This window comes from Tubulanus polymorphus, chromosome 2 (genome assembly GCF_964204645.1).
Source record: "Tubulanus polymorphus chromosome 2, tnTubPoly1.2, whole genome shotgun sequence".
In the NCBI taxonomy this organism is placed as follows: domain Eukaryota; kingdom Metazoa; phylum Nemertea; class Palaeonemertea; order Tubulaniformes; family Tubulanidae; genus Tubulanus; species Tubulanus polymorphus.
This window is the reverse complement of record NC_134026.1, coordinates 25364416-25386137: the sequence shown is the minus strand read 5'-3', so window position 1 is coordinate 25386137 and position 21722 is coordinate 25364416. Positions and strand designations below refer to the sequence as shown.

At 35.2% G+C, this 21722-nt stretch overlaps 1 protein-coding gene across 1 annotated transcript; it reads right to left on the bottom strand.

The window, feature by feature from the left end:
* Positions 1-370: 370 nt before the first annotated feature.
* On the bottom strand, positions 371-21400 carry LOC141898605 (ELAV-like protein 3). Its single transcript, XM_074784597.1, has 10 exons — positions 21380-21400; positions 16687-16761; positions 14606-14804; positions 11273-11332; positions 10032-10135; positions 9438-9591; positions 9112-9346; positions 4995-5096; positions 3234-3287; positions 371-2041 (listed from the first exon to the last, which is right to left on the bottom strand). Exons 1-10 carry the CDS (start codon positions 21395-21397, stop codon positions 1723-1725), a joined length of 1320 nt encoding a protein of 439 aa, XP_074640698.1. The 5' UTR covers positions 21398-21400; the 3' UTR covers positions 371-1722.
* Positions 21401-21722: the final 322 nt, after the last annotated feature.

The window sequence follows — 21722 nt, the reverse complement described above, 5'->3', positions numbered from 1 at the left end:
CTCGGGTGGTGAAGAAAATGAAAAAGTCAGGTGTCTAAAAAATACATGTATGATAAACGTTCCACGGGAAAACAACAAGGACAAAGCAATGAGATTATAGGTGCAGCAAAACAATAAGCCCATTAAATAGCACAAATTAGAAATAAACAAGGATAATATTATTATTATTATCATCATTATCATCATCATCAATATTATAATTATTACTATCATTGGTAAACCAGCAACAAAATCTAACTAAACAGGTAATGTGAGTAACTAATGAATGAAATAAATTAGAAATAAATAGTACATGACTTATGTACAATCTTCATACATACATATATATATATTTTAGATAAATATATATATACATATATATCTATCTACATATTGATATATAAATCATAACAGATAGGTCTTCTATCAGAGAAATAAATTAATAATATATCGATTACAAAATTCTTGTATGATCAGGTAATACCAACAAAACTAGCAAACTAAAAAAGAATATTGGCTAAATCAAAGGAAAACTACTAACAAAAAAGAATTGCTTTGGCGGCGCTACTCGCGCTGTAAATAAAAAGCAGTTATTTTCAGCAAAAATCATCAAATAAATATAATCATAAAACGAACACTGGTTTTTTTTGTGTAAAAATGAGACTCGGAGAAATGAGATTGGCAGATATGCTGATCGATTTGGTCCTGGCAACATGTTAAAAAATCTTAAATATATATCAACATCGAGATATATGTGGCGAGGACCAAAAACTGATATGCAGCTAAAGTGACTTAGAAAGATATCGAGTCTTTTGAGATTGTTAAATGCACAAATGGTTACTGACTAAAACAAAATCGTACTGAGTTAAATAGAATAAGACAATAAATATAAACACCACGATTTACATTATAGTCTGGTAATTGTGACTACCAAAATATTAAGATTGGTTTTGTATGATATATTATGATAATATGAATTTTTTCCATACATAAGAAAATTTTTTGTCAATTTTTTTGTTATGACTAAACAACACAAATACTGAACTAAACCCACAACGAACAAAAAATCATCAGCAAAAAACAGCGAGAGAGAGAGAGAAAGAGAGAGATAGAGCACTGATTAGTACTCTGCATGTGTATGTATTGTGTGTGTGTGTGTGTGTGTACATCATGTAAATGAATCAAGAGAAAAATTATGCTGTCGATGAGAAAAACTAATTGATCGAAAAATGATAAAACCCGAAACAGAACGCTTTTAAATTGTAAATAGTAATAACAACAAGAAGATCGTAATTCAGACAAAAAATGGTAACGATAATTAGCCAATTACGGTAAACGTTGGGCCACAAACGCAATGGTTTGATTTAAATTTGCTATGCGTGGACTTATTTTGACCACATTTAGAGTTAACGTACATCCTTTCAGGATTGCAAGCACAATGAACACATTTTGTATAACATCCTTGTCTCTTTTTCAAGTCACGTACACGTATACGTACAGATACACTTATTTTCGTCGAAGAATTTTGTGTTTTTTTTTTTAAGTAAACGCTTCATAAATAATATTGTTCGTCTCTCACACATTTCATATCTTTTTATAATATATGCTCCTCTGTAAATAATAATGTTATTTGGTGACTAGTATCCACAATCCACTTTTTTCCATTTTTTAAATAAAGTTTTATTTAAAAATTGTTCGTGCTTACTACGGTTCCGCCTCTCAATCGAAACGACTGTTTATTTTTTACGCTTTTTGCTTATTGGTCTTGAATGACACTTGTAATATGCGGTTTCCGAGCGTAAATCCGTTCAAACTCTGTATAGCCGCGTACGCCTCTTCGTAATTGGTCATTGTTACAAATCCGTAGCCTTTGCATTTATTCGACTGATCACGTATTACTTTCACATTCTGCACCGCACCGAAGGGCCCGAACAACTGCCACAGTACATTATCCTCGGTTTCCGGCGCCAAGTTGTACACGAATATGCACCACCCACATCCGTTTATCGGGCTCGTTGGAATCAATGTGTTCGGTACTAAACCACCTTCGAACGGGGAGAACCTGAAAAGACACAACAAAAACGCGCATTAAGATTTTATGACGCGATCAGACGAGACAAAAACATCCCCTAATAGTTCTTTTCCATCGTAGTAGATACAAAGTCTAAAGAGTTGAAAAAACAAATGAACAAAATATCTTTTTAACAGCGCATTCGAATACACACATGCATCAGGCATAAGTAATCCGAGGAGGTGATTACCCAGAAATCAATGACACTAAAAAGTGATGCAGAAATATTCAAAGCTCATTCCGTGCACCTGGGCCAAGATCAGAAATAAAACCATCACGACAACTGATTCAAAATACGATTGAATTGCACTGAACATTGAATGGATGGGAGTCACTTAATCCATACAGCTATCTAGTGATACAGCAATCCATTAAACTGTAACACCTTTTACGGCGATTTATTAAAGATGATGGTGTCCATTAGTTAATTAGTTCACGAACTACTGTAAGTTTATCTACTGGGTGTTGTTTGTAGACTTCATCCTCTGCTTGCTAGCAGCAACAGCAGTAGCAGCATCATCTCACTGGCGTGTAACCAGCAGGTGTAACGAGGTATATAAATTGCAGCCATAAAATCTTTCAAATACAACACACAGGCACATTTTAATGGCATCTTTTTCTGATTGTAATGATTCATTGACATGTGTGTGTATTGAAGCACTGTCAAGATCGGCGCTCGGTATTAAGTGCAGAAAGACTTTCTAAATGCTAAGAATTTGTAAGCGAGTGAATTGAATGCGGTTAGTTTAGAAAACTCATGCCGTCAACGACTAAATATTTTGAAACGAAGCCCGCCTAAAAGCGTCGATTAACCGTTCTCAGCACAGAGATTACTCAAATATCATCAATTCAATGGAGTACATGAGTCCCATTGACAAGCTCATGTTTTAATGAGTTGATTTCGATTGCATGTATTTGCTTTGATTCAAAAAGAATTCAGTGCATTAAAAGCAAATAATTTTGTGAGTTAAAATATCAATGATAACAAAAATTCACAAGGAGCGGTCTTTATGAATTTTTGATGATAATAATAACGGTGATAATATAAATACTAATGATAATCGTCATAATTAATATCGATAATGAAAAAAAATCTATCAAACAAATAGTAATGAATGATTGCATGAATATTATCATATATATCAACAATCAAAATTTGTGATATGAAAAATTTTTGACTCACGTTTTGGTGAAATCTCTATCAACTGAAATTTTGTCAATGCTCTGGTGCTTGAGTCTGTTAAATAGAACATAGCAATAATGAACACATGCGAAGAAGAAGAAGAGTCATACATTACAACGAAAACCTAAAATACTATTCTCCAATAGAGAACCAGCAATATATCTATATATATATATATATATACAACGACCATGAAAACAGTTGAATAATATATAAAAGAATGCAAACATCTTTCATCTTTTATACAGTAACGTTTATGATATTAACATACATATTCGTTCTTCATCCACAAAATGAACTTCTTCATTGTAAACTGAATGACCGTTTTATATACTATGTGGCTGAATTTAGGAATTAATGCTCAAGAGCTAATGGAAAACCATTGAGAAATTGAATTATCTTTTTTTTCAAGTTTCCAGATATTCGCAGCTGTACACATGAAGTGTTCCCCAGACAGAATTAACAGAAAATTGGAATTAGACATAGCAAAAATCTCGAAGGAACGGTCATAACAGGAGTATGAACATTTTCAATTGACGATTTACTGCCAGGGGAACGTCGCGATCGCAAATGGCTGATGTTGGTAAAAGCAAATGACTCTAAATTAGAACAAGTTATTGAGCTTGAGCAAGTTAAATATATCTTAGATGAGGTAAATTAAAATATCAAATCAACCTATCAATTATGAATAATGATGATAGTAATAATAATAATAAGAACAATGACAATAATAATATTTTTAAAACACTTGACAATAGTGGTACTAATAATGATAATAATAATAATTCAATGATAATCATAACAGTAATAACAAAGAGATAGAGTAAAAATATAAGCAATCCCAGCAGAAGTCACTTCAAATGGTAAATATCAATGATAATGCAAAAAACAAGCAACAAAACGGTCTGTCTTGAGAGTTATTAGAGAACATGTAGTGTTGAAAAATGCACAATGGATGGATGCCGCTATTTCTAATAATACAGCAGACGTAGTTCCGCGTGGCTCCCAACTATCGACACATAATGGTGGTGGCAAATAATCGAACATGTAGGAAAATGTTAAAATATAACTTCATTTTTGGTGGCTGCTCGTTAAACTCGAAATTTGAATATCATTTGAAGTCCAATGAATAATTAGTTTCTGCCGTAATCAGTGATAGTAGTTGTATGGAACGAGTGATAATTCATATATCGTACAGTTCCCAATATGTGGATGAAGACTAGATAAATATAAATATATGACACATTCCAAATATACAGTGCAGATTTGTTTCGATATAATCAAATGCTAAAAGCGGACAGGATGCCAGAAAGTTTCGGTAACACAATCAATTAATCAGTACACGATCAATTTTTCGAAGAGAAAACAAAAAAATAGACGGACAAAATAACACAGACAAGACAAAAAGCAGATAATCATGGCGTTGTTTCAAGCCATCAAAAACTAAGGCTACAAACAGCATAATTGGAAGCCAGGGAATTAATCTATCAGAAAGCTGGAAAAGTTTGGAAATCGAAGAAACAAATTTCGAGAAGGAAAAAGGTGCACTTTCATATTCTCCATGAACTACTACACAACTCTTTTTTTTTGTCGTATTAGGTTCGTATAAAATCGTACATAATTTTTCCCGACCCCCTTATATGAAAAAGTTCTTCCATTGTATCGAGCATATACAGCATCGTTTTTGTATACGTAGTGCTATGCCATTGGCGCGACTAATGCTGGGAGTGGGAATGTATAGGCAATCCAAATACTATTTACCCATTTTGCTTTTGTTCTCCAATTTTTCGAATTGCTGGGTTAGCGAAGGTAGTAGTAGTAGTAGCAGTATAGGGTAATACGCACCCCTCCAAAGGAGAAAACCTGTAAACCAAACAGTATCTATTTAACACAGCGACAATCAAAGCAAAGATCAAAAAGTGCATTCTCTCTCTCCGGTGGTAAGTTCCAAATGATACGTTGTCAAATAATACATGGAAAAATAACGTTCAGTGAAGCGGTAAAAAAGAATGACGACCATAATGATAATGATTCTGGAAAAATAATTATATAATAATAATGATACACCGATGATTGTATGGTACATGTCGTTTGAATGAAATCATGATATGAATGACGAGAATTCGAGAAAAACCGAAAGAGTATATAAGTAGAAAATTATGCAAAATAATGCGAAATCACGTTACAGGCTACCAAAACAAAAATCTACTAATGAAGTACGGTAAATAGTGTTTGAGTTATTAATCGGTGTAACACTATTAGATATATATATATATATACAAATAAAAACATTTAAAAAGTCAAACTAAAATTCATGCAATAGCAATATAAACATTTTTTATCATCACTGATTTTGAATATACATTTCAAGTAATATCATAAACAGTTCAAGTACAAATCTGCAATCATGATTACGCAATGATTACTAATATGAAAATGACTAATATCGATGCGTTTATGAATGAAGATACAACTGCCTCGAATTGGACTACAGATACCGCAATGTGCTTCATTTATGAACGGATAACACCATATATTGCATAATTGCCAGCTAGCAATTTCGTATTTTTTGAGTAGCAATTCAGCGCCACATGAGGAGAAACATGAGAGCAGTAGACGTAATTGTCTGATGAGGTTCGGTCGACAATCAAATGTCTCCAATGAATTTTCTGGATAAATTTCAAAACAGCCGATACGCGTACGTACGGGTGGTAAGGGCAATTTAACAAGAGTAGACATACTAGAAATAAACGTGATATCGAATACATATCAATTAAGTGGCTATTAAAATAATGACACGAAAGATGTTTTTGTCAACTTTTTTCCACGCTTTTTTCAAGGCCGATAGGTTTCGACAAATTGTTCTCAACATTTTTTTTCCTGATTAGTTCTGAATAGAAAATGAACATTAAATAAACCTGGCATATCATATCTAGAATACTCCACAAAAAAAATATTTCTCAAACCAAGATGCCATCGGGGCATGCTCATAATAATGTATATAAACTGTGTTAGATCAGCTGCTCTTATGTCGCCAGCAGGTATCAAAGTGATTTATATTTCTGGCCAGATGGCACCTAATAATTTGTATTCCCAACAACAATGGACCACTGGAAATTTATCGGAGTAAATATCGAATTTTATTGAACACATTCAATATTGCGGTAAATTTTGCCAGCGAAATGGTCTGTTACTGATATGAGTAGAATTCATTAAAGCCCCTAACATTTTGTTTAACTACGATGACAAGACACGGAGTATATTCTATAGTAGAAAATGCTAATAATTTGTTGTTATGAATGAGAAACCACTGACAGCGAAGAACGAATATGAATACCATGCCTACGTTATTAAACAAAGGTGTAAAACAATATCTTATTGTAAGTAGACGCTGCTATTCCTAGCAGATAGTAGTAAATAGAAGATCTTTGTTTAGTGGGAACTCATATAGCATGTACATCAATGTATAATAAGCCTATGCTTCATCAGCGCCAGTTTCGTGCGTGTTTTTAAAAGATATTTTCACGAAAAAAAAAAAAAAACTTCGAACTCGTGCAATTAATTTTCACTAGATTATGACAGAAAAATGAAGTGGCTCAAAACGAATTCATTATTCATCGAGCAATCTTTCCACTTCACCCAGCAGAGCGCGAGAGAGTTTGACACCAAACTCATAACCACGCATCCACTGCGTTGTTGGCACCCAAACAATAACGAGCCACGTGATTAATACGAAGTTGGCGAAACAAAGAATTATTTACTTTGATCGATCCAATTTCCCCATCACTGAATAATTGAAATCAATTCATATGCGAAGCGAATGCAATAACACAGCCTGTGTGCTGCGTCCATAGGCCACGCAATACATTTATGCGTGTACTACTCCAGTCGTCTTCAGGCCCTACGCCAATTAATTGATGGACAAAGAATGTTGCTAAATTTGTCTGCATTCATTGTCAAGTGAAATCCACCCCCTCCGTGGTGGTATTCAAACCATGCATTCACAAACGATCCTACTCTTTACAGGTAGATATGCAGGGGGTATATATACGGCTATATGCCAGTATAAACATGAGACCCGGTCAATGATGTTATACCATTTTGGTCAATGATGTTATACCATTTCGTATAAAATATTCATTCTTTCGTGACTATGAAGCATCCGTTTGATAGATGATGCGTTCTTGAGGAGTGTTACTTCTTCCATGCAAAAAGCGCTTGCTTCAAATAGTAAAATTCAGTTTCAATAGATAGGCAGATTTTCTACTTTCCATTCTATCGTTAGTGTTAATTAGCCTCATAAGCATTATTCCGTTGCGTATATCAAAAATCTCTTTTTCATCCCCTAGTTTTCTTATATTTCATTTCCTAACCTATGAAGACGATAAAGGCTACCAGACAAAGCAGGGCTATGTATGAATCCCCCATTTCTCGAAGTGCATCTTTTATTCACAATAAGACAATGGGTAGATAATCCTGGTTTCTTTCATCCGTTCATTATGCACCATACAGCACAACCTTGCACATTAGCAGAATTGTGTTTGCGGCAGTGAAGTATAGCATGAACAGAACCCAGTGGCAGGAATCAACGAAGCCCGAAATGTCAAGATAAAATGACTCCATTTATCAAATTTTCTAGCGTGCAGACGGAAATTACTTTTATCGATTTAAAAATCGTGAAGAGCCCGTATCTTAAAATTGCAATCAGCCGACAAACTGAAGAAGAAGTTTGCAGTAATACATCGAAGATGATGTTTTAATAAATACGAAGACACTGTTTCAACGGTTCGTACATTATTAACTATCTCCAGTCATCGCCGTTTTTCAACGGCCTCATATTAAATCATATTCATTTATTAACATACGACTATACGAGTTCATATCATATTTTCAAGTGGTAAACGAAGAAAATTGTTTAGTCACTTGCCGAAATCCGGCTGGAACCTAGTCAATCTCCCCGCAACATATATCTAAACAAGCCGTAGAGAAAACTGAGATTTCTAGATTAACAGCTGCGTAGGAAATTGTATAGATAATATCGATCAGCCATAAATATTTGCTATATGGGGCTTCTATGCGTGCGATACACAAATATACTTTCTCCACAATACAATGTTAATTAATATATGCGCAGAAAAAACAGCCGCTTATTCGTTTTAATCCCGGTCTCGATGTATGATCGCTGGCGCACAGTGGAGATTGAAATGAAAATTGAAATAAAATTCGACACGTGACGACGAGCGTTGATTGAAATACGAGAAACTTCGTAATTATCGATCATCATCGGCTTTGAATTCTATGTTTATACCCTTCAGGCATACGCTATACTACAATAAAGTGTTACATAGAAGTTGAAATGATAGATATTACTCCCAGTATAAGTGGTACATCATTTACCACAAACAGTGCCCCCCAGGTATTTATTAACCGCTTTGACAATAAGTTAAACTGATTTGCTTTCAAACATCAAATCATGATATTCCATTCGACAGATTCTACTACAGAAATTATTCATACATAGCCTTGATGTTACACGCAAAATGTCCTGACAATGCACCCCAATAAGGCAAACAGACCTGGCAATAGCGAATGAATACCCCTTTCCTTATTTTAATAAATTCAACGATTTTTTCCAGAATTTATCGCGTATCTTAGCCGGCTTATCTACTATTTCAATCAATGAATTGCTCTTAAGTTATATCAATAATCAAGTACCTATTTTTCGACGTTTTAAAATACATAAGCTACGATGAGAGAAACAAAGAACGAAAGCAGTTTTATGTATGATGAACTGAAATTCGCCTGGACATATTTTTGTTGTTGTTGATATCGACGAATTGAAGAAATGGAGATTCAATAAGTGACTGCGTGTACATACCTGAATCGACCAGTAGGATGATGGATAGGCCCGAGTAGACGTCTGGTGGTTTGTGGCAGATACGGGAACGGGATAGTTACTGGGATTGTATTTTTGTTCGAGCTAGGATTGTTGGCGAACTTCACTTGAATGCGCTCTGTACAACCTTCCGGAATCACGCCGTTCAGTTTTTCGATCGCTTTTTCGGCTTCCGCGCGTGTATCGAATCGAATAAATCCAACGCCTTTCGACATACCTGAAATTCACGTTAAGTTCGAGATTAAAGCTAAGGACGATAACGTTTAACTACCGCGGCAAGCATGTTCTTCGCGAAATATACTAAATACCTGTGACATTATCATAGAGTATCCTAGCAGTGATGATTTTACCGCATTGGGCGAATAAATTTTCTAGATCGGCCTGATTCATGTTCCTTGGAATGCCACTGATGTAAAGATTGGCACCCTTTATACTCTCGCTGCTCGGCCGAGCGTAGGAGACCTACAAAATAAGCGTAAGCGAGTTGATGAAAAGTTTTTTATCGCCACCGTTCCCCGGCGCAATGAAATCGTTGCCACGTTTTTGCTTTCATGTACTTAAGCGCTCTCTCGAAAGAAAACAACATAAACTCGAAGAACAAAAGAATGCTTCAATCTCAAGATATTTAAAACAGTATGCCGCGTGCATACTTAGTCGTAGCGAAGCCTGAATGCCTAGATACGTAACTGTTTGAGTGAAGCACTAGCGCTATACAATCATCGGCCATAAAATGAATCACAATTATATCATATCATGATGTGGATAAAAACCTGCTTCCACTGACAGTAAATATGATGACGCATGGCCGATTACTAAGGGACTGTGTAATCTATCATTAGAGCGAACCAAAAATAGACGATACAGCAAAATATCGTGTAGCGTATCGATCGGTCAGGACATACCTTTATTGTTTTATTCTGTAACCGCAGACCATTTAACGTTGTAATGGCTTTCTCTGCATCAGCAGCAGTCTTATAATTCACGAATCCATAACCAAGACTCTGACCTGCAATAGAACAAACATCGGTTCAGTTAATATTCAATTCGCTTTTGTTTCTGTATTTGTAAATATATGGTTTATTAGTGAAGTCGGTGAATGGTAACACATCAGGTGTTTTGAAGAGCTATCAATAGTTTTATGGATATAAAACTGGCAGCGTTTCACAGGCTGCTATAGCTTCGAATACATTTCAGTATCAGAAACATTTATATGTACTGTATATAATATGTATCAATCATGACGATTCAAACGAAAAAATGAATCGATCAAAATTATCATCGACAAGAAATGAATATAACCAACAATGTATAATAACGAGAAGTAATCTCAGACAGCAGAGAAATTGTAACTAGAGTCGTTTTCGCAATAAAAACATTCAAAATGTTCTCAATTCAAAACACAATGACATTTAATAAAACAACGAACAACAACACTGATTTCAAGAACAAAACACAACTGCAGCACATCTCTGGAGAACTGTATTTATTCTTAGTGAATGGCATTTATGAGTTAATTAATGAAATTTCTGAGTAGGACGAGATGATGTGGTATAAATGCAATACTACACACACACAGACACACACACACGTCTTTCATACTGGTAGCAGCGCAAGAAACTAAGCATATACACAACGCCAGTACTAACACCACGAGCTGAGCTATAAGTACCAACAGCTTCGTCTGATAGACATGCGAAGGTGCACTATTCCGTAAAATAGTACACATTATTATTTTCTCCACAGCGAATTTTTTGTGAATTGCCATACTCCCGTTACACTGCCTTAGTAAACTCCGAGACATTCCCGACGTATAAACAACTAATCGAAATTCGCTACTACCAGCATGAACTACGAGAATGATCATCATCCAACGCGCGCCGTGCGTGTGTAAAATGCATAAAAACAACAAGAGGGGCAGTGTTTCGTCATTCAGATATCAGATTAATAATCAGGCCTGATTATCTAATCATGTGTTACATGTATGTGCTTTTTCTGATGAAATGGCAGTAAGCTATTTTCTAAGAGGTTAATATGTATATATAGATATACAGTAGTCTTGTAACAAGTAGTGTTGCTAAAATATTCTCGGAATCATTTCTCTTATAGAGCTAAAGGTTGAGAAATAATTGATTATGGTGCTTACCCCCATCACCTGGAGCTCGGGCCCCAGTATTAAGCTGCTCACCAGTGGGGGAAACGAAAGCTAAAATAAAAAGAAAAGAAAAGTAAGACATCGGGGTATTATAATTTATCATCAACTGATAAAACGCTTAAAAATTTGTGTTTATTTATTCCAAAAATTAAAAAGAGAAAGAATAGAGACAGATGTAAGAGATATATACACCACATGTAGAACGTTTTACAGGTTCCTCAGGCAAAAACTGAAGGAAATATTACTCTACTATACGTGGTATACGCTATTTCAATTCATACATAATAATAATATGATTAGTACGTGCAGGAAAAGTCTTATCACCAAATATTCCGCAACCAACACCAAACGTCAAACCCTGGCACCAAAATTGCATCAAACTCATCAAGTTTTACCATGCGATTAGTTTCAAAGCTTTTTTAGTATGATGATATATATCCATGCAGCTATATATTTCATTTAAAAGAATACGTCTAAATATAAATGAAACAGTTGCCCAAGAGAGAGGCAAGAGTAGAGAAGAGTATGTTCTAATTGCACCTGTTCAAATAATTTTAAACCCTCGTGAATTATCATTTGAGTATTAGTTTACGTAAATCAGAGAACTCCAAACACCTGGATAGAACTAAATCTATTGAAAGCATTCATTAAATCTTATATCTCCGTACATTATGTCGATATGAACTTGTACTTAAAAAACAAGTTGTGCCTCATCTATCTGTACCTATGAATCCTATCTCCGATGAATTAAAATCTGAACGCGTTTTATCATACACCGCATGTGTTCAGCATACAAAAACATCCTTTGTCTCAATTTACTGTTTTAATCATGCATTTATGCATTCGCGTTTCTTTGTTCCAATAAATTACATGAAGCCTACGCTGTGTAGTGAGTAGAGACTGAAGAATGGCTCTTGCAATAACATTAAAACGTCATTGTGTTCACCAAGCCATTACCGCATAAGCACGCGCTGATGAAACCTGTCAACTGTACTGATACGAAAAAATATGAAAGCCAAATTTAAATGTTTTTTTTTCGGCTACTTCATCAGCGGATTAATTCAAGTAACTTCACAGACTTCGTAGATACATATGTGCTCGTACAGCTGGTGAATGCATACCTGACAAGCTGATAAAACTACATGTAAAAAACATGTATCATATGCGAAAAACCCCAGCAAGTCTCTTCATATTAGGATGCAACTTTACGAAATTTAGTGCATTAGAATTGAATTTAGAACGTATATTGCCAGTTCTTGGCAGAATCAAGGTCGAATTGTGTTACTACAGTAAATGGTTTTATCATCAGGTGTATCTCAAATACACAATTCGACCTTGATTCTGCCAAGAACTGGCAATATACGTTCTAAATTCAATTCTAATGCACTAAATTTCGTAAAGTTGCATCCTAATATGAAGTCAATTTTTTTTGGTGAAATACCAATTAGACATAATGAACGAATCATTCAGCATGAAATCAAACAAAAACCAAGTTCATATAGATAGAGACTTCGCTGTGCCAGGCCACTCGTCCTTTCATAAATTTCCATTACATTTAATGACAATCATTTCATATATTGCACGTCCAATTTCACGCAGTGACATAATATGAAAATTGATCGAAAGGCTGAATGAATCAGCGTAGAACATACACTGGGATCCATCGTTGATTGGTCTCCATTGTTTGGGTTTCAGTGCGGAGCGCACGGGAGTAGAGAAGGTAGCTAAGGGATAACAACATTAATATACAGCCAGGCAATAATAATTCCATCCAGCTGTAGGCAGACTGCAGATGATGATTACCTGCAAGCCTGCATAGTAGTAATTGTTGGCACATGTGAGGATATCCAAGAATAACCTGTCTGACCGGCTTCTTCATAGAAAACTTACCAAGCTCTATCTCAAGCACCTGAGTTTTTTGTTTTGATTTTTTTTTTCACAAGTATGAACACCTTTCGAATGACTAATTCATGGAAACACCGAGCTATGTAGCTGGCTTTCAATTCATTTTCTTTCAAGGTTTTTTATCAGTGACATGAGTAATTTTAGAAGTATTTCGAAGAACAGCACAGCTCTTTATGCGCGATTCCATCATACCCATCCTTATCAATAGTCTAGAAAACATCTCAGAGTTACAGGTCTAATTTGTCTCAACCGGGCAATAGCTGTATGCATTCAAAATGAACTGGAATTCATCACGGGTGATTAAAACGAAGAGTAAATACATTATCATTATATATTCAAGCACTGTTACAGATTGCTTAGTGAAATACGCAGGTTTTGAAAGCACGCAGAGCTTGTTGTAATAACATCCTTTCTTGTTGGCAGAAGACTGCTTCCTCATGACAAAATAAAAACAACCGCATACCTTTCTAAATACTTGCTACCGAGAGAAATTTAGATAGATATATATCTTGGAGGTTATGTACATTCTTAATGTACTGTGAGACTGTGTTTAAAACATATGACTTTTAGTCCTTCTGGGTGTACTAGGAACTAAAGCATGCATTTTCAAAATATGACATTTCAGATCAACTTTGACTATAAAATTCCTATTTTGGATACTCTTAAAAGAGCTCAATGCCTTTAAACAGATTAGACTACGCCATTTTTGTAGTTGTATAAGAATTAATACCATTATATCATAATCATTCAACTCCCCAAACAAAGAAAATCAAGTGCTAATAAATTAGTTCGTAACCAATATCAATATGAGTAAATTGATATCATGAAAATCAGACTTAGAATGAAATGGAGTAAGTGAGTCCTCCAGAGATTTTAAACAAAACAAAAGCTTTGTAACAAAAAAATTCTCAAAAATATGTTTTAGTTGGAATTAGTTTTGAACATTGATGCCATCATTCTCCAATTGATCATATTTTTAAGATAAAAAAATCAAAATGGACTCATACATAATATGAAAAATAAGAATAAAACATAAAGCACAAAATCAAAATGATCCAACAACCAATTATCGAATAGAAACATAAAGATATCCATTAATGCATTTCAAAGAAAAAATTCTAGAGGTTTTAACAACTTGTTATTCTAAAAATATTAGTATAAGATATCCTCCATTTAGCAAATAAACTGTATCTGGCGGATTGGATATGAAAACAGCTGCTTTGATTAGTTTGATAAGGTGAATTCTATAATATCTTGAGACTTGAGAATTAGCCCATTGTAAATAGCAACTGTCATCAATCTGGAACCACCAAATTCATGCACTTTCTAAGTCAGGTCAATGACTTTGAAATTAATTAATATCGATTCAAATAAGTGAATTAAAACGCAGAATTTGCACCACCAGTTCTTTCGACGTACCTGTAGCTTTATCTCTGATCAGTTTGCAACTTTCAACTTCGCCGATACTGGAAAAAAGCGACCGAATTTCCTCTTGCGTCATCGTCTGCGGGAGATAGTTGACGATAAGGTTCGTCTTGCTTTCCTCGTTGCCCAAATGATTGGTGCCATTTTGTTGACACTGTACCGCCTCCATAGCCAAATCTTGTGATCCCGTTATCTGCGAATGTAAAAGAGAACGACATGAACATCGCTTTGAACACGATAGAAGCCAAGGCGGTCATTTCTAATAATTCTATGAATATGTAATACGAAATATGTAGTGTAAGGAATGTTTTGGAAAATGCCGAGGTCTTAACAATACTGCACTGAGAGACCAATAGAATAAGAAATCCTGAGGTACTTCGGAATCCACTACAGCCGGTTGCTATGGATATGAATTACGGTACAAGAACCTGATTACAGTTAATAGGCAGCCACTGCAGCAAAATCTTGATTCATCATCACTGCACATTCGCTGCTTATCAAAGGCTGCAAGTGATATTCCATCCTGATTGACTCAAAGGGGTGTGAATAATAAATCACTTCAAGTTGTCTCATTACGTGCAAAATTTAAGACGAAGTTGACCGTCTCAGAAATTATTGGTATCACTTTGCCAGTTGTAGAGAAATTTAACAATTTAGTCATTGAACAATAGCAATGCATGTCAAATCGAAAGATTCCTTTGTTATCTAAATGGCCGTCTCAAGATGAACATTGTTAAATTCAAAAGCTAATCGTAATTGGTTTATATACCAGAAGTGTAGATATACATCAGCCACATGTTCTGAAGAAATTTAAGTTTCTACATATGCAAGACAAGACAAAGCTATGAGGAAATATTGACAGATTGCAATACTAAACAGCAGGTTGCATTGTCATTGCAGGATGACACCATAGAACAATAACCATAGCTATGGTGTCTGAATTTTTAATGTTATGGAAAGCATCTGAATGTGTAACACTGAGAAGAATTGTATTGCAAGGAATTGGTAGCTTTCCTATTCTATACTCTATTCCAAAATACCATCAAGAACACATTAACTATTTATGTCTCACAAATGTTATCTATATTAGATTCATTCCTTAGAACACAGTTGATGAAAATGTATTGAACAAGCTGGCCATATGGGCAGTTGATGACACAGGAGGTTCTAACACTCCTAAATATTTAATGATTCTAGGTCATACAGAGAGGATACAAATGATGCTAAATAAGCCATATACTTCAAATCAAAAGAGTTCATGTTCGCTATTCTTTTATGAATAAAACGAACAGGCACATTTTATATCTATAATTTGATGAAGTATGCCCGTACTGGCATTGGCAGTAAATCAATGATGGATTTCAAGTGCACTTTATTGCACTTGCATTTAAAACACTCTCACAATCATGAGCAATGGAAAAGTATGAAAAATACAGAGTAAAACATATATAATATATATATATACATATATAGAAGCGCTAATGGGGAATGAGATCAAGGTTCTTAATATTGAAAATAATCTAATAATGAATCAAGACCTAGTACGAAGTATCTCCCTAGCATACTATAAGGCCTGTAATCAGGATTTATACATTTTCAACAAGATCCAAAAACCTGGATGAAGGTGCATCTATTTCAATTGGATACTGGTCACAGGCCTAATCAGTTCAATCGACAAAATCATACCGATAATGAACCTTGTAGTAATCATTTGTCAAATGATTACTACAAGAATGAACTAAATAAGTCAAAAGAAAAGATGAAACAACAATGAATGCAATGAAAATAAGCAGAAATTACTGAAGAATTATTTACTTATGACAAAAACCAACTTAATGATATTCATGATACTAAAATAGACGATATGTGAATTTTATTCATGCACACGTGAATTATATCAAAAAAATTAAAATGAAACATGCAAAATCAAATAAGCAATGAAACAAGAAAAAAATTCATATTGAACTCCACCCTAGTACATCGTTAAATTGCTGACAATTTATAAGTCTTTCATAATTCATAACTGTAATACACAGGGTGAAATCCGATGAATTCGAAAAGCAAATTGTACATACATGAACACCAACGCTGGTCATGACTGGTGGCTGGCCAGTAACCCCACTTGGCAACTGTTGATAGTATGGTAGATTCTGCAAGACAGGAGAACACACACGTCCATGCCAAAAACGGGAATAACACAAGAACACATAAACCGAAGTGATCATAGACACAAACTAATAGAGAAAGCTGCAGCAGTAGTTGAAGATTGATGATGAGTCACCACCAAAGCATTGAACACGCCGGCTTTCGATGGTGTTACTACAACTCAGTCATCGTCATCATCATCATCATCATCAACATCAACATCATCATCATCAGCCGGGTGAAGGAAATCAACCGATGTAATTAACTGTTCGAATTATTCGGGCATCAAATAGATTAACAGACTTGATTGGCAAATATTAACATCGACGAAGAAATACCAATTATGATGTGTGTTAGATCAAGACATCGCGGGTAAACTGTTCTATAGCCGTGTTCAAACAAAGCTAAATGTCCCTTACTCGAATGATCGCAGGACTCAGAAGTCAACCTGAAGTCATCGCAACCAGGGCATGCGACTGACATCTCGCCATTTTATCCATACTTTATCGAGTAGATGTGTCCTAGGATGACGAATACTGCTGTACCGAGAATCAATTTTGTTCTTGCGACATTCTAGCTTTGTTCGAACGCGGTTTATAATGCGTCACCAGAATTTCGGTTCGTGTTTCTCAAGTTCACGACATTTGATAAACTAATAATGCCGTTTATTTGGTCAGACATTAAATCAGGCAATCGATGTGTCCTAAAATCATCAACTCATAGGAGCAGCAGCATTTACTCTTCTCTGGGCCTCATCCAAGAGGCTAAGATCTTATGTATACATTTTTGGCTTAAGCGATTCACTATTGTCTTCATTGATCTTGAACAATAAGAAATGTGGAATCAGAACAGCTGATCGATTAGCAGCAGTTCACGAAACATTTCTGCCAAGACAGTGGTAACAATAGGAAAATCCATGTAGTGGGTGACAGGTGTTCATCATGGTCTAGAACAGCCAGCCATACTCAGGGCACAATGCTCTAAAATATCATTAAATGAACTTCTCAATAATTGATGTCTTTTTGACAACCTACTCAAACTATTTCAAACTATCAACTATCGTCGAAAATGATCATACTATTCTTGTACTATTTTTTTACGACTCTACGAGGCTATAATTCAAAGACCCAACGACAGAAGGCGAAATTAAAACTTTCGAATGAGGTGAGATAATAATAAATCGAAGCCCTGAGGGCATAGGTCTAGAATACACGACCCTGTTCATCAGTCAGGTCTCTGTCAAACAATTGGAGATAAGGTAGGCATTACACTAACCTAACAACAGTCTCCTCAGTCTTTGTACACGGCACGTGTTCGAATAAGACACTGCCAGGTTAGGAGAATGGGGGCATCGTAGTGCACCCGTGAAAGTGCATAAACACACGCATTCACCAAACTTACATTATACATCTTTGCCCGAGCAGCGTTTTACATATGCCCGCCGCCTTTTTATTCTGAATAAATCAAGTATTCTAACTCAAAACGTCATCGCAAGTCGACTATTTACGCATTCGATGAAAGGAAAATAGATATTGTACCTGCTTGATAGGCATAGTAGTCGAAGACTTATCCAATGCGATTCGGAACATGTAACCAAGTGACGGACATGCAGTTTATCCAATAAAGTGACACTTAAAACACACGAAGCACATTTAATTCGCCGTATATATATAGACTCCTGTTAAAATTTTCAAATACTGATGTCGCTATTGCCAGCTTTCTTCCAATGATCCTCGTAGGTGTATTACATCTTAATTAATCCTCTTACTCTGTTTCCACACGTCGCGCACAGAGTTTTCAAGATATATCTTCTAACTCGATGGTATTATAGCTAAATATCATCGCGGGTTTACTGGTTAGGTCCGAATTCACTGCACATTTTATCGTGAATACTTTGGCATCGTCGCGAAACGAATAAAGTATACCACGAAAATGCGAGTGACGCGCGCCATTCCAGCGTTTCAATAAAATTTATAATAATAAAACCAACGATACACAAAAATAATAATAATAATAATATACGTAAATTCGTTTCGTACTCAAATATCAAACGTATCGGTAAACGATAATTAATTGATATTTCAAGAAAACACAAAAATAAGGGGTTGAGATAGATAGAGGGGGTATTGTATAAAGAATTTTCAAACCTAAAGCAAATAATGATAACGTCTCGTAATAACCGATCGAGAATCAACGCCAACGAAAAGCATCGGAACATAGAAAATATGAGAGATTTGGCGAAAAATGTCAAATTCATCGAAATCAATAATAATCAAAGCCATGTATGTACGCATAATGACAGCATAACTATAGAAACAAGTGAAATCATACGGACGAAAACAAAATCAGAAAAAACAAAAATATACAGTACCTGCATTTGTGAAGTGTTTAAACAAGGCTGACTTAAAGTTGGGGTAGTTTCAAAGAAATGCTGACTGATATAAGTTGCAGTACTGCTCAGAAAGCGCACACATGAAGAGTGTTCGAATATCCCAATAAAAACCCAGAGCTAAATGTGATCAGTCCATTACGGTCCGGGGGTGGAAGCTCTGCAGACTCCTCATAATCTGACAGATGGTTCATTAACAATGAATAAAGTAAATCGCGCACAAGTTCTACCTGATCAAATATTGATGACTCGAGTGTAAATTAGTATCCGAATATGTCAATACTTTTAAAATTTAACTCAAAAAAGTACAATTTAGTTGAACAGAAATGAAGCTGAGAACCCCTTTTCATTGTGGACGATACACATATATCGGGCAACGCGCAAAGCAGCCAATAGCATCCCAGACATGGAGAATTCATCAGCATCCGTCAATGGCTGGTGTATCACAAAGACCAGTAGGCATCCACAAAGCGTAATCTTATGTAAATAACTGTGGATAAATGAATGACCAAATTATCATACTTGTTCTGGCTGCCCGATGGACAACATAGGACAGAGAACAAAATTTTTTGAGAAAATATCTACTCGGGAAAAGTTCCCCCTACTAACCATGGTTTATAGAAACTAACTGAAGAGTATCATTTTCTAGATTAGAAATAAAATATTTCTTGTTTAGAAAAAAAATTATGGTTTGAATTTCTAGCACTTAATTCTATCGGATATCTGAATTTCAAGGGTTGAACAAATACGTTAATAGGCATACATACTCTCATCTGGAAAATTTGCGTTTCGAAATGTGCTTTCTTCCTATCTAGTCAACACGTGGGATCATCAACTTAGAGGATTTCTATATCAACATCTACCCGAGAAAAAACCACAATAAACTATCGGACCATCTACACGTAGAAAACGACCAAAAAATATCAAAGTGGACAAAATAGGCATACACTGAAAATGGAGAAAACGCACTTTACAAATAACCCTAAAAAAACTTTTCACTTAAGAAGTTGATAAGTTGAAACTATCAGTTCACATTCTTGTCCTTTAATTGGGTTGATTTATGGTATTACAAGAAAATTTGATCAATCAAAATTTTACAACTAATTCCGATTGGCTTAAAAAATAGAATCCAAAATAGAAAGCTAAGAGAGAATCTGACTTTATTTTACGAAAGATTGAACATTGAGGGAGTTATCTAAATACTGGAATTAACAAGTAAACCTTCTATTGATCTATCAAGTCAGTCTTAAAATTTAATTTGAAGTTTACTCATCGCAAGATCATGATTCCGAAAGTGTCAATGATTACAGGTGCTGCCATCTTTCAATAAGAGCTCATAACACAACAATTAATACAATGTGCGATCTTTAATAATAGCCTTGGCTTCATTTAGCTTTCATGTCTGAATGGTATGAATGATGGACAATTGAAGGACAATTGTATTTCTTCCTTGATACATTAGGCCCGACATCAAACTTTGTTCACACAAAATAGGATTTAAGCTCCACTTTAAGGAATACCCATAGATATTTGTGACAAACCCATTAGCCAAATGAAAAATGACCAATAATTACGTACAGACAGATGACCAATGAATAAGCCAAGCTCCACACTTTCATTCGAACTGACCAAAAAATCCTTTCAGATTTGTGGATATACCAAAATAAACAAGTCCTCTAGCGCGACTCAAGCTATGAAGAAAATTAAATCATCATAGCTACAGAGAGAACTGTCTGACCAACATTTATTGGATGCTGTAGTCGCTAGTCCTGAACAAACTCGCATTGAATGAGCCATTTGCCGATTTGGTCTAATATTAGTCATGCAAACCAACAACAGTCCCAACACTGTAAATATCTCTTAATTTAATAAGTTCTCTAATGGTATATGTTGACTGTTGAGCAAGGCTATAAAAGAGTGGGACATGGGTTTAGACTTTAAAAACCCACTCAGTTTTCAGCCAACAGCTTTCGGGGGTTTCATTCACTCCACCCCCCAACCAATCATCCCCTAAAACGAAACCGAACGAGTTCTCGACTTGGGTCACGTCTCGGATGGAGCAGAGGATGCGAGCATTATTAAACGCAATAAAACGTGCGATTTTAAGGCACTTCCAACACGAACAAAAGAACTTGAGAATAAAACAACTTCACTACACAACATGCAAAACATTCGCGACACGCTGAAATAGAATACAAGTCTAAATTTAGCTGATTTATAGAAAAATACATCACCTCCATCATCATCATCATGGCTTCAGTTCACGCGTGAGTACAATTTTCTTCGCGAGACAATGCGAGATGTGGATACTTAATTAATGCGCTCTGTAGAACAAGGTTACATATTCATTTATAGCGCAAAATTGTAAGCGTTTTAACATTTTTTTATACTTTCGCATAGAATCATAATCTTAATTCAAATCGACGTACAAATTACTTGAGAAAAAGTAATGCACTATTTTCTACGGGGAATAACACATTAGCAATAAGGCAAGATGCGTGGCTAATTTAAATACATGGCGGGAGAAATAATTTACTTTTTCTCACTAGTCAAGCTTTCACTAATAGTTTTGTGGAA

What these genes read in the sequence shown, in the direction of transcription:
- LOC141898605 (XM_074784597.1), bottom strand. An exon ending in TGACCAGCGTTGGTGTTCAT is followed by an intron (nt 14,805 to 16,686) that starts GTATGTACAATT and finishes TTACATTCGCAG; the next exon opens with ATAACGGGATCACAAGATTT. An exon ending in GATAGAGATTTCACCAAAAC is followed by an intron (nt 2,042 to 3,233) that starts GTGAGTCAAAAA and finishes GTGTCTTTTCAG; the next exon opens with GTTCTCCCCGTTCGAAGGTG.